Source organism: Coloeus monedula (assembly GCF_965178545.1).
Source record: "Coloeus monedula genome assembly, chromosome: 1".
NCBI classification, from domain to species: Eukaryota; Metazoa; Chordata; class Aves; order Passeriformes; family Corvidae; genus Coloeus; species Coloeus monedula.
This window is the reverse complement of record NC_138781.1, coordinates 51,140,301-51,154,294: the sequence shown is the minus strand read 5'-3', so window position 1 is coordinate 51,154,294 and position 13,994 is coordinate 51,140,301. Positions and strand designations below refer to the sequence as shown.

The following is a 13,994-nucleotide window of genomic DNA, read 5'->3' as shown; positions in this document are numbered from 1 at the left end:
AAATATACAATAAATATAAATAATTGTAGTGATACAAAGGATTTCAAATTCAGAAAGGCCTTCCCAAGAAAAGCTAAACAAAGTATGACAGAATAATAGCCACAAAAAAAGTATCTTAAAGTTTCGTAAGATGGAAAGTACTGGTCAGCTCACTTATCAAAATAATAAGATGCTTATCTTATAAAAATAATAATTCAGTGTAGTAGGGTATCTAGTCGATGATGGTAAAAATTATAGAATGAAATTAAAGCTTTATAAGTATAATGGTGTTTCTAAAATAGTTTATTTCTTATCATTTACAAGAAAAAAAATATATAAAAATTTTCCAGGAAAAAATCTGGGAGTTTCTTCTATGAAGTGTATTTGTAGGATAAAGTGGAGTTAAATTGCCAGATTTGGTAATTATTATTGAAATTGCTTGAGTCCTAAGAATAGATCATATTTTGCATTAGCATGTTAATAGCTTTAAGTCAAGAAAGTTGATTGTGTTCTAGGTACTGTTAGATGTAGGGAAGTGTCTTTAAGTCTCAAAGATGATGATTGTTTGGATATGGGGCACGATGCTGTATGGTAATTATAGTGTTGCCAGCTAAAACACACATAAAGCTAGACAGTGATGTGCAAAGAGTTTCGGGGAGTTCAGAACAGTTATGCTAAATAATAAGTAATATGCTACATTAGCATAACAGTTATGCTAGATAATATTTTTATTAGTAATGGTCACTCATAGACAATGAGTGACCATTGCCTGTTTATTAGTAAAGATTATTCCTGGAGGCATTCATGGAGATGATTGCCGTTGAGTAGGTATCTTAGGCAATTCTGGGTCACCAGACTGCATTTTGAAACCAACATTTCCTGATGTGACATTGACTGGAATAGAGGAAGAGGGCAGTGGCAAAGTTGTGTTTGATCTTTAAAAACAGCATTCTTTCTGCAAACCGAGACATATTCTAATTTCCAGGTGTATATATTTTCATATCTAAGGCGAAAAACAAATTTAATTTTATTTTTTTTACTGAGAATAAAGAATGTGTGAAGAACAGCAGAGAGAGGAGAGGACAAGGCCTGTGCGTTAAAAGATAAAATCATTTCAGCAGTTGCACGATTCTACAACTGTCTAAACAGAATTTGCATTTTTTTCTGACATTCAAGAGCAAACTTTATTTTATCTGTTTTTATTACTTTTCAGTAAAAGACAGAGCAAAAATAAATCTTTATGAATTTGACCATTATTTGCCAGGTTTATGGTTCATTACATTAAAATCCCCAGTAGCAAGCCTTTTATAAGAATATGTTTGAATGTTTTGAAGACTCTGCAGCATTGTAGATTTATGTATTTGCTGCTTTTTCTGTTTCCTGTGCAACAGTATTAACTGTGGAAACAAGAAGATTTCCTACCCTTTTAAAAATACCTCCTATACATACAAGGGTAGAGATGCATATAAAGCTAAATGATCATTTTTTCTCTTCTGGTATTAGCTTGCAGGGGAAAATCAGTATAAGTCAAATATCACCAATGGGCAAAATTGGGACATTTTTCCACCTACTCACCTTAAAAAAGAACTCTGAGCTTAAACATGAGGACAAAATTTGCCATAGCTGTTTTGTTTCTGTTGGAGAACAGGGGTTTCCACCATCAAAATACCTTCAAGGACTTCATTTTCCACTGTCTTATCTTACTGTTCGTGGAGATGGCCAAAAAATGAATAAAAATTAAAATAAAAATGTCTTTTCTGAATCAAAAGTCCTAAAACAGATTACATACTTAGACAGCTTATTGCAAAACTATCTAAAATATTATTCTAGGAGGAGCTGTGATTTTGCTTTTCTGGTTTAAAATTACGATTATCTAAATACAGAAAAGCATGGCATTTATAATTATATTTTTTTTTCTGATTAAATATTCATGACATATATTGCTGTATATTTGAACACAGCTGAATGTTTCAAACAAAACGTTGTTGGCTTGTTTTCTTATAGTGAGAAATACTAGTACAAAGTTGTACTGAATTAGTGAGTGATTAGCCTGGAACAGCAATTACAACACCATCGCGAAACATGGCTCTGGCTGGCTAAAGTGAAAACTAACAAGCAAACCTATCCCTCTGTCTTCAGGCTGAGTATTAAGGGCTTAATCTCCTAGTAAGAATATGCAAGACATTATAATACAAAATATTTACTAATGTGTGTTAAGAGCTAACAACCCATACGCAGCTGCATAGCCTTGCACTGCTCCAGTGCTTCCGGGAGCTAATGGTAGTATTCTTCCCTTGTTTTCTTCTTAAACGTTTAAACTGAATTTTGGGTTACAGTCCTATATCAAAATCAAGACAAGGTTCTGTTCTGATGTGGCAGCTGTTATGCTGTTAACTTCAGAAGAATTTTGTCAATGTAAATCAGCAGACTGTATAAGCTAGCACTCATTGATAGTCACTGCAAGGACTTCCTTTTAAAAGAAGATTTTATCACACAAGGTTATCCATAGAAGAATTTGAGATTTTTGCTACTATAGTTTTCCTCAAGGCAAAGCTCAACCAGATGTTATCTTTCTAAATTTTCCATTATGTATTAAACCCTTGTACTTTTTTGCTATTCGTTAATCTAGTTCTTCTTCCATGTCTGTCTGTAATAAGCAAAACATCTGTTTCTTCTTGTTCAATCAAAGTGCCTAACTCAAGAGTCCTACTTTAAAAATAATGTCATTTAAATAGAAGACCTAGATAGAGAGAATACATTTCATTAACATATTTAATTTGCATATGAAACCATCTTTTCCAGAACTCAGTAGGGAATTTGTGGTGGCAGCAATATGTATTTCCTTTTTTTTTTTCCTCAACTTGCATATCAAAAAAGTTAGAGTAAGAAAAATAGGAATGCAAATAAATATATGTATCAGCTCAGATGAGGAAATTAAATTGCAATGAGAAACAATCACTATGCGTAGGCCGTTCTAAACTTTCCAGCTGAAAATTCTTTTATTATAACTCTTTATAATGATCTACTCTTACTAATGAGTCTTGGTTTATATAAAGATCTCAGAAAGCAAAAATCATTCCTCAATATACATGAGGCTTGTAATAAAATGTTACTATAGAAGTAGGAAATGCAGCTATATAAATTTATCCCCCATAATATATATATATATTGAATATATCACATATCCCCATAATAATTTAAGTTCGTGACACAAATCATTGTCTCATTTATAAAGGAGGGTTAACACTACTGCTGCTAATACATGTAAATAAAAAATCAGATAAAAACAGTGGCAGAGATAAAAAGTGCTTTTAGTTTTTTGACTGGGGAGCACAATTCTGTACAGAAAATAGCAAGTACTTGCTGAGTATTAATGAGCAATCCTCATTTACATTCATGAGTAAATTCCACAGGAAAAAATGTACCAGTAAGTTTTTTAAGCAAACTTAAAATTGCACAAGAATTTTATGGCAACTTTGAGCCAGAACAGTTGGGAATATTACTGTCATACTGCAAAGCTCCATGAGGATGGTTAATACCTGTAGCTAAGAAGAAAACAGCCTTAATTTATGATTATTTTGTATCAATACACTGAAGAGTTGATAAAGAAGAAACAATGTCCTCTTTCAGGGACTGACAGGAATGATGCTAACTTGTAAGGGCAGATATTTTTAATACAGTCAAAACAACAATGCTTCTCCAATCATGCCTCTAGCAAGCAGCTTGCAGACAGCAATGTGTTCCCTTAGTACATCTTGCTAAATGCTGTGCACACAGAGAGAATGCATGAAATCACTTTTGCTCCTAACCTGCAGCTCTCCTCATGCTCTCATTTTTCGATCTGCTCAGGAGAACCACCCGCTCTGCTGATCCACCTTCCCTCCACCTGCTTTTTGCCTTGAGTCATTGTAATGTTCAGTTTCTCAGCATGCTGCTGGTGAGCTTGGGGGGGTTTTCCCTTCACTGCACATGGGGAGAGCACAGTACAAACACAAAATACAAAAATACAGATTAAAATAATTGAAGTCTTTTGCCTCGCATGCTATATTTAATTTAGAACACTTTTCTCATTAGTACTTTCAGGTCATTCTTTTACAAAGGAGTATCTTCAGGAGGTGAGGATGGTGAACTTAGCCTTATTATATGAAGTACAGTGAATTTCCAATTTCATAGCATAATCATCTGTCTTTAGCTCCACAAGTTGTCATGGTGGCTTCTCTCACTCCCACTCCTCAACAGGGAAAGGGGAGAAAATAAGATTGAGAAGTTCATGAAGTGAGATAAAAACAGGGAAATAATGTACCAATTACAGCTGCAAGCAAAACAGACTCGGCTTGGGAAAATTAATTTAATTCATTGCCGATTAAAATAAGCCTAGGTAATGAGAAACAAAGGCAATCATTAAAACAACACCTTTCTTCCTCCTTCTTCTTGAAGCTCAATTTCCTCAGTCACAAGTCCTCTACGTCCACTTCCTGAGCAGCACAAGAGGGGATGCAGGGCTAAGACCAGGACACTTCTGCTCCTGCTGCTTCAGTTGTTCCTCTGCTCTGGTGGGCAGAGCCCCTGCGTCTCTGCTTCCGCTCTCCCTTGGAACTGGCAGGGCTGTTTCTGCCCCACTTCCCCTCACCTCTCACTGCTCAGAGCACAGAGGTTTGGCTGTGCTCAGCTGTGCACCTTCTTGTCTCATAACCTGTTGTGTCTTGGTTTCTGCACTATCCCCCTTCCCAGACAATGTTTTAGACATACCTCCCTTTATGATGAACAGCTCATGCCGCTGCTTTTGTTCCCCATGTTTTAATAGCCAATTCTTAATTTTGTCCAGGAGTCTTTAGTCATTGTTATTCCATTCAAGGTAATACTGAATACCTCCATAAAAATATAAAATAAATTTCTTAATATTAGGTCATCTCAGACTTGAAAATTGGGGTTTTAAGTATGTTCTGATAAGCTTCAGTTGCAGTAGCACATTCTCTAACAATTCTGGTTTGGAAGTCTATAAAAAATTGTCTTTTTCTTTCTTAGTTAATTATCAGTGGAAATTAATTTTATCTGGGTTATAATGATATGTTTTTCAGTTTCTTCTTTTTCAAATGTAAAGAAAATGAAAGAGAAAGAGCTTACAAACAGAAAGAAAAATTCCCTCATATTTGGTATATTAAGTCTTTCATCTGTTCTTACTCTAGATTGAATAAGCTTATAAGCATTAGTAGAAACATTTCTTACTGATACATTTTCAAGAGGCTTCTGCCACTTTTATTCATACTAATGAATTTTCTGAGAATATTCTGAGAAGAGCACTCTGTTATTTCACCATTTGATCTCATATTTTAAAAAAAAGATGTGAAAACACTAGGAAAAATATTCATCAGATGTTTAGGTGTATCTGTTTGCCATGACTATTATTCCTTGTTCAGAGAAAGTAACATTCCTTTGAATATTTTGATAAGTTATCTTGCATTATACTTCTGCTGACATTTGCATCCCACTTAATTTTAGAAACATCTTATTACTTTGCATTGTGGTTTATTTTGGCAAATGACATTTTGCTAAGGTGACTTTATCTAGGTGCAGAAAATGTTACTTGTAAGAGGTGCCATAACTTGGAATTTGCTTTTACTACAGCATTTGCTACTTATTTGTTGACCCAACATAAACTGTCTTCACGGAAATGAGTACAACAAACTAGTACCCTTTTGCAGTTCTTAATGTGCCAGGCAAATTGGCTTTCTGCCAGCTGCTGGAGACAATATTAGAAGTATATTAATTCAGGGGGTTTTAAAATATCTGAATGAATGAACAATTCCATCTGCTCTACTGCTGCCGGTATTGGGAGGATGGTGCTCCCCTAAGATTGTGGGGTTTTCAGACATTTGCTGGTTTTGCAGTACCTCTGTGATAATGTCTTCCTCTTCTGTGAGTAGCCCCAAATCCCAATGACAGGATTAGCTGTGAGTTCTCCACCTATGTGAGCCTTTTCCCCTCTTATTTTTCTTTTCCCTTTTCTTGGTAACATTTAACTTGTTCGAGCTTAACATGAGCATAATGTGCCCTTTGGCACTGTTACTCACTATAGTTAAATGGATGAACCAACATCTTTTCCTTCTGAGCTTGATCATAGAAATGATTTAAACATATCCTTTATTAGTAAAATGCAGAATATGGCCTTTTGATAGGAAAGGTGAGTGATAACATCTGTAGTTAGATACTATTATGCCTGCAAGCATGGACACTTCAGTAGTCCCAAGACTTGTATTTATGATATAATGTGGATTTCTTTGTTATAGTTACTTTAATAACAATACCTTGTTATCACACTAAAATGATTTCATTTCTGCAGTAGCCTTTATGAAACCTTATATAATGAGCCTGGGAGAGAAACACACGAAACCCTTAGAGATAATAAATATTGGAGTAAGTAAAATGTTGTAATGTTTTTTTGCTCTTCATAGGCTCTGGTCTCAATGATGGACAGTGGCATGAAGTTCGATTCCTAGCTAAGGAAAATTTTGCTGTCCTCACCATTGATGGCGATGAAGCTTCAGCTGTTCGAACAAACAGCCCTCTGCAAGTCAAGACTGGAGAAAAATATTTCTTTGGAGGTAAAAAAAAATATCAAAAACAAATACATGCTTAAAGTGCTGTTGTCTTTTAGTCTATAACAGGTGAAATGGAGTTCAGGATGTAATTCATTCATGTGGATCTTATTATGAGTTGAATACCTAGGTGCTACTCATCAAAGAGTACAATACTAAACTTAATTTCACTTCTCAGAACATTTTTACACCTCCTTATTCTTACAAAGGAAACCCTGAGAAGTTCTGTACAATCTAACTTGGAATAATTTCTCTGATCTCTAAACATTTCAGAGAAAGGAGTATCTTAATAGTTTAAATAAAAGGCACCAAATAGAGTAATTAACTTAACTTTTCAAGTTTGAAATCCTGAAGAAGAAAAAACAAATATTATTGTTCAGGACAGATCTTAACATTTTGCTGTTTTTTAAATACTGTCATAATTGTGGATAATTAAGAAGCTCTCATAGGTTGAAGCCTTAGTTCAGTATTTTTTGTCTTTCGACAGTCCATATACTAAAAAAGTTCTTAAAAATTGTGCCTTCAATATTTATTGTGCTTGCTCTTCTATGTTAGCATTTATGAAAATCAAAAAAGGTCATCAAAACTCTTGTATTTTTTAAATTGACATTTAAATTTCTATATTAAAAAGTGTGTTTGTGTGTCAAAAAAAATTTTTTTCCAAAAAAATTGCAGGTTGCACTTTTGAAGTGTCCCACACATTTGAGGTTGAACATTAATTTTTCAGACAGAGAACATACATTTTAAAAGAAGAATTTATCAGTGTTAAAAATTGATTTTTTTTTCAAACTTACAAGGTGCATGTCTAATAAAAATAAATAAATATAAATGTGATACTATAAATAGTCATAACATTACTCAAGGGATGGAAAATTTAGTGTTACATGAAGTACCCTAAGTAGAAAGGGAAAAAAATAATTTCAAGGTTATTTTCAATTAATTATCAAATAAAGTTCATCTGTCAAAAGAATTAAACTTCCTGGTGCTGTAACATGCATATTTTCCAATACCTGTAATTCAGCTAATACTGGTTTTTTAGCCTATTGCCTCCAGTAAGAGTTCTAGCACAGACCATTTCCACATGCTAAAGCATGAAAATTATTTTGTTGCTAAGCCATATATATGTTCAACTTGTCAGAACAGCCTGGGACGTTCTAATGAAATGAAGTTATTAAGCACACATAGGAGACAATGAGAAGAAATGCTGTACATAATACATCGTGTTAGTTTTGATAGGTAAAATCCCTAGATCACTATTACATCTCTGGAGAGAGATTTATTGATTGATTTCTTCTGAAATGTCTTTTACGTCTGTTTCTTTGTCTGTGAGGGATAGATTGTCTGGTTTCTCCAGGTAGTTTTTATATCCTTCCTCGGTCAAAAGTCAGGTTGATTTGTTGTCATTTCAGTTGGACTATGAAATCTGCTTGATTTGTGATTGCTGACCTGTACTTTATAATTTCACCATTCTTCCATAAAAAACAAGTGTGTATGCAGATATTGCTCTAGTGGGATATGGAAGTCAATCATGAATTCCCTGAAGTCTCATTCCCACATCTGTTCATGCAAACACATGGTCCTGTTACACAAACTCTGGGGTGTTCGTTTTTCCTTAGTATCTCTCATCCTCTGAAAGGTCTTCTAAAGGTATGTCAAAAGAACAGTGGTGTCCTAACCTTCATGCCCCAAGTTTATTTCAAAATCTGCATTTGCAACACTATACTTACATTAACTGTCTGAAGCTGTGAATCTGAGGAAGTTTAATTTATAGTACCCATTTATAAGTCCCACATGAAAATTGCTATATAAATGTATGATATATAGGTGATATAGACATAGATATAGATAAATATAGATAAATATAGATAAATAATATATTAAGAACTGCAACTTAAAGCCGGTCTTTTGGATCTATGTTAGAAACCTAATCTTTATATTCATGATCTGCGTCTTATAAGGCAAAGGTGTCTTTGTTCTATTCCCTCCAAATGTACATGATCCTCCTTACTTGTCTTTAGAAGCACGCCAAGCCATGGCTTTTAATAAATAACATTTGCAAGAAGAGGATGTAGAGAAGAGAATATTGGGGAACCTCAAACATTTGGACCATCAAAGATGTTTTCATTAGTTTCCTTAGAAATAAGTTCCGATAAGAAAGCATCAAACACTTATTTTCTACAAATACCTGTAGTTGGTTAGGAAGTGATAACTTCTTGAATTGTATGTTTGGTTTCTGCAAAATGCTAGATGGCTAGCAGAAAGAATTATCAATTCTTTGGTGATGATATATTTTCATTGTGAAAATGAATCTAGTAGATTTCTTTGCTAAAGAACTGAATACAGTAGTTACAGATACTCTGTTAAACATTTGTATTCTGAAATATAAAGATTTATAACAGATGCAGAAGTTAAATGATGAGATTTAAAGATAGAAGTGTTAGGATATTCATCCAATCGCACTGCTATTTTTGTTGACCTTTCAAAATACTGAGAAAGCTCAGTCCATTGAATTTGTGCTTGGAGAGGTTGCATAGCATTTCTAGCATGCTCTGAATGCTCTTTGATAGCCTACTTCATCTTTCAAGGAGCTACTATATGTATGCAAGTGTTTTGTTCTCCAAACTTTCCCTTTCTCTGATCCCAAAATAAGTGAGCCTCTTTATGTTTCTGTCTCCCGGTATCAATACAGCAAATGTATTTTATAGGCAATGTTACTGTCTTTGGTGAAGAAAAGATTTAGAAGTTTCATTTCAGCACTGCAGTACAATATTTTCTCAAAAATGCTTGTCATTGACCAGCAGAGCCAGATTTTTGCAACACTTGCAGCAACATTTGAATAAAGGAGATGTGGAAATCAGAATATTTTGTGACTTCTGCTCATAGAACTAACTTTTCTAGTTCTGAAAAACTTTAATTAAACCATAAGAGTATTCTATATTTCTCTGTCAGAGAATATTATGTTCAGTACTGTTAAAGTCTTTTTTTCCCCTTACCTTTTACCTCTCCAGTGCCATCTCCCAGCACTTCTGAGATCCTCCCAAGGGACAGACAGCAGTGATGTTTTATTCAAGCCTAAAGACTTAGGGGGAGCTGTGTTAAGATCAGGCATTTCTGTAGATTGTGTGAATGTGTGCTGGTGTATGTGGGAGGGTGGGTGCTAATTGCCTATCACCCTTCTGTATAACTATTATTTTCTGCCCACTGGTTTTGTTTTCCTTCTTTTTCTTCTCTTGAATTTGTGTTTTTGGAAAGAAGTGAACTTCCCTACTAAGCTCTAGAGAATGATGTTCCTTTGTTGTTTCCAATTATCTGCATAAAACAAAGAAACAGAACAGAAGAAGTGAATCACAGAGTGAAAATGAGTCCCTTAACCTCATTTGCACTGTTGGCGATAAAGGGCTTTTGAGAAGCATCCTAAGCTTTCACCAAGCCACCTAATAGCTGCCTGATGTCCATAGGAAATATTTTATTAGAGACATAATTTTGACTTGTTTCTCTGACATTTCTTTTTAATTCTGTCTACTTTCCCTCTCCTTTTCACTGGCTCAAGGATGGGAGAGTTTTTAGTAAGAGTGCTAAATTTTCATTGAAGTCAAATGTACGCAGCAAGCATCTGTCAGTCCACTCTGTGCTGCTTTTTCTGACAAGCAAAGATGAAGGGAATATGCAGTAAGTTTCCTGTGGGACACCTGTCTGAGGTGTATAGAAAGTCCTCCCTTTCTGTACAAAACATATGAAGTCTTCTTCCTGGAGTAGAACTCATTTGTTTGGAAAAGTTGTTTTGGTCTAAAATTCCATTAAATTAGAGGTGGTGGAAGGAGGAGGGAATTCAAGGAGAAAAATTACCTTCCTATGTTTCACATTTTCTGGACTATTCTGTGAACCTTCCTTTCTTAAAGGTCTTTGCGTGGTGTGTCTGCATTTTTCATCAAGTTACCCATTGTTATAATTGTGTGGATTTTTTTCATTAGCAGCTGTTATAGTCACGGTCAGACTTCCTAGGTAGTGTCACTGCCATTTAAAAGCATCTGAAGTATCATAATTGCAAGTATTGTCAGATAGAAGGGGATCACCTTTTTTTTTTTTCAGGAGTGGGGGAGAATGTTTCTGTAGCTCAAATTCAAATTTGTTCAGCAAAACCAATAAATGAGACCCAACTAATGGCAATTCATGTTATCTGTTACGTAAAAAATCAAAGACTAAAGTCCCTGCTGATATCATTCTTGTAAGTCTGAAACTTCTTGCATATAAATAAGTAACAATGAGGTTTGGTTGGATTTGTATTTTTGCTAGTCTTTACTGACAATTTTTAGTATGTCAGGGCTTCAGTTTTGCTGTCCATTTGTTTTTTGTGGGGTTTTGGGTTTTCTTTTGCATGTATGACCACAAGATAGGATGCTCTAATTTGCATTTCTTGTTTTAAGAGTGTTGAGTGTATTTTGAAATCTTTCTTCTCATGATCATAACTCTATTGTAAACTCCAATACAAATCCACAATGAGAACACAGAGGAAATTCCAAGTAACTCAGAATATATTGTGATTTTTGTGTGTCTTCAACATTCATCTTCAGGTATTCTTCCAAGTCAGACCTACAAAATAATGGTAAACACATGAAATGGAAATAAAAGAATTGGAATGGATCTTATATTTTAACAGCCCTCATACCTTGGATTTTTAAATCTGGAATGTTTATAAGTCAATACACAAGCAAAGAATGCAGATATGCAAAATTTATAAACATGAGCAAAGAAAGGAAGTACTTGTAGCAAGTAAAAAAAAAAAAAATAGATGCCAGGCAATTATAAACCTCTCTCTGGTATTTAGTACATGATTGAAATTCTGTATTATTTCATCAACTCTCTTGTACTATGAACGAGGAAACATGACTGAGTTCACATTCCCTTTGTACAACTGACAGAACTGAAGGGAGCTGATCATCATTGCCCATTAACTCTTTGAGATTTATGCTTTTTTCATCATGTTCAAAGTTTTGTTTATTTAATTCAAATAATTTGAAGCTTAGACAAATGAGACCAAGAAAAATAATGGTGACTTTCTGTGATTTTCAGTAATGGCAGTGATGTTATGATATGGCAATATGCCAATCCACCAATACATTTTATACAGCAGTACAAGCAGAAATACTGGAGATAGATTGATGTCCTGAAGGAGAACAGGTGCAGGCAGAAAGCTGGTCCAATGTGCAAGCAAATAAAAGATGAAATGCATGGTAATGGCAGTTTAGGAATGCATGTATGGGGGCATGAGTCTTGCTGGAATAACTTCAGCTTTTGAGCAAAGGCCTATTAAATATGAGAAATGTCTATCCACTGAAAAATAAATGGATAAAGTCTTGAAAAGTGCTCCCCTTGTTACAACATAAATCTCTTGTTAAGCTGAAGATCTTAGCCACAGAATATATATCTAGAAGTTTCTCAAAAAATAGAGCATAGAAACGTAATCTCTTTTCTTTATTTTCTTGCAAGCACTAAAGCCAATGTTTGCACGAGGCAGAAAAGAGAACATCAAATTTTTCAATACATTTTCTTTACTTTTATTGACATTTAAAACCAAGAAAGAACAAAGAATGAGGAAGAATATGTACCCTAGAAAGTAAACCTGCATGGACAGGGGAAGGAGTAAATTGACTTTATGGAACTCTATTGTCTCTCACTCTGAGTATATTTTTTATTTCCTTTTTCACTAAGTATAGTAGTCATACTGTTACCTGAGTCTTAGTCTGAAGCAAATTGTACCAGTCTCTGAATATTCTAGAAAATTCAAATAAAAATAGAGGAAATCCCCTACATAGTATAGATCTTGACTCCAAACAGAAAGGAAAAGGGCCTGTAAAAATTATCCACCCTTCTTCTAAAGGAATCACTTTTGGAGAAGGAAATTTCTGTTGAAGACCCAGAAGAAAGCTATTGCAGACACACTCAAAAGTGAAAATTATACCTGTATTCTATATGGCCCTCCTTTATTACCTTTAGTAGGTCAAGCTACAAGTTTTTTGGTACCAGTAAGTGAAAAAAATACCCATAGGAGGGGAAGGGCAGGCATTTCAAGAAGCAGTGAAAGTTGGTAAGAATGTTAACCAGTTCTAATCACGAGACAGTATTGATTAGAGCTCTATGGTTTTAGAACACTAAAAATAATGTGGCCTATTGATGGCATTAGGAATCACAAATATGTCTGTGTGTGTGTGTTGAACTGTGATGTGAAAAATAAACACATATGCTTTTCTGGTGTATGAAAATAATCCTACTTCTAAATAGTGGAGAATGCTAATAGTGGAATAGCACTTCTACCAGCTTAACCTATTTCTCAAGGGTGTCCTGGCTGTGCCTCTGGGTGTATGCATGTGCTTATTGTCCACAGCCACAATTCAACACATTGGTACAGGAAAGAATCAATAGAAATAAGAAAAGGTAAATTCCTGGTGCCATCAACAAGCCATACTGCTTTCAGGGGCTTTCTTTTCTTTGGGGAGTGACTTACTGATGCTCCTCATCGGATTTTCCATGGGAAAATCTGTGATTTTCCTCTTTAAAATCATAGAATCATAGAATTATAGAATGGCTTGGATTGGAAGGGAAGATCAATGTAGTTCCAACCTCTCTGTCCTGGAGAGTGACATGTTCCACTCGACCACGCTGCTCAGAGCTCCATCCAACCTGGCCTTAAACACATCCAAGGACAGGGCACACATCTCTGGGCAACCAGTTCCAGTTCCTCACCACCCTCACAGTAAAGAAATTCTTCCTAATATCTGATCTAAACTTAGCGTCTTTCAGTTTAAACCCATTCCCCCTTGTCTTTGTAAAGGATCCCTCTCCATACTCCTTGTAGGCTCCTTTAAGTTACTGGAAAGCCACAATTAGGTAACCTGTAAGCCTTCTATTTCCAGACTGAAAAATCCATTTCTCTCATCCTTTCCTCATACGAGAGGTGCTCAGTCCCTCTGATCATCCTGGTGGCCTCCTCTCTTTTTTCTCCCACACCTCTAAATATAAGACAAATTTTCAGTCACATTCCGATGTTTTAAGTATGTAAATGAGCACCTGTTAATATTGTAAACAACCTTAGGCAAAAAATTGCCTAAATGCCATTGATTCTGATGATAGTCAGACAACTGATTCACCTTTCAGAGAAATCTACTTATCTAGATAATTATGAACATGAATAACTTTTGAAATCTGATTTAATAATTTATAAATGCATAGCAGGAGCAAGAAAACCAGATATCACTAAATGTAGTGTTTTTGAAAGTGGGGCACAGAACAAAAATATATTATTTAGAAAAAGGCCTGTCTGACTCATATGGCCTGAGTGGAGAATGATTCTCAGTGTTGATTGTAAATTCTGTCACATGTATGAAACCTGATTTGAGCTCCAATTATAATTACAGTCTGCTG

The 13,994-nt window shown here is 34.9% G+C and overlaps 1 protein-coding gene across 1 annotated transcript in view; it reads left to right on the top strand.

The window, feature by feature from the left end:
• Nucleotides 1-13,994, top strand: part of CNTNAP2 (contactin associated protein 2) — a gene marked incomplete at its 5' end in the record, with an annotated part of 1,036,243 nt that overhangs the window by 574,720 nt on the left and 447,529 nt on the right. The window contains one exon of the mRNA XM_082287522.1: nucleotides 6,432-6,581. Coding sequence (XP_082143648.1) covers nucleotides 6,432-6,581 — 150 coding nt within the window. The remainder of the gene's footprint in view (nucleotides 1-6,431; nucleotides 6,582-13,994) is intronic.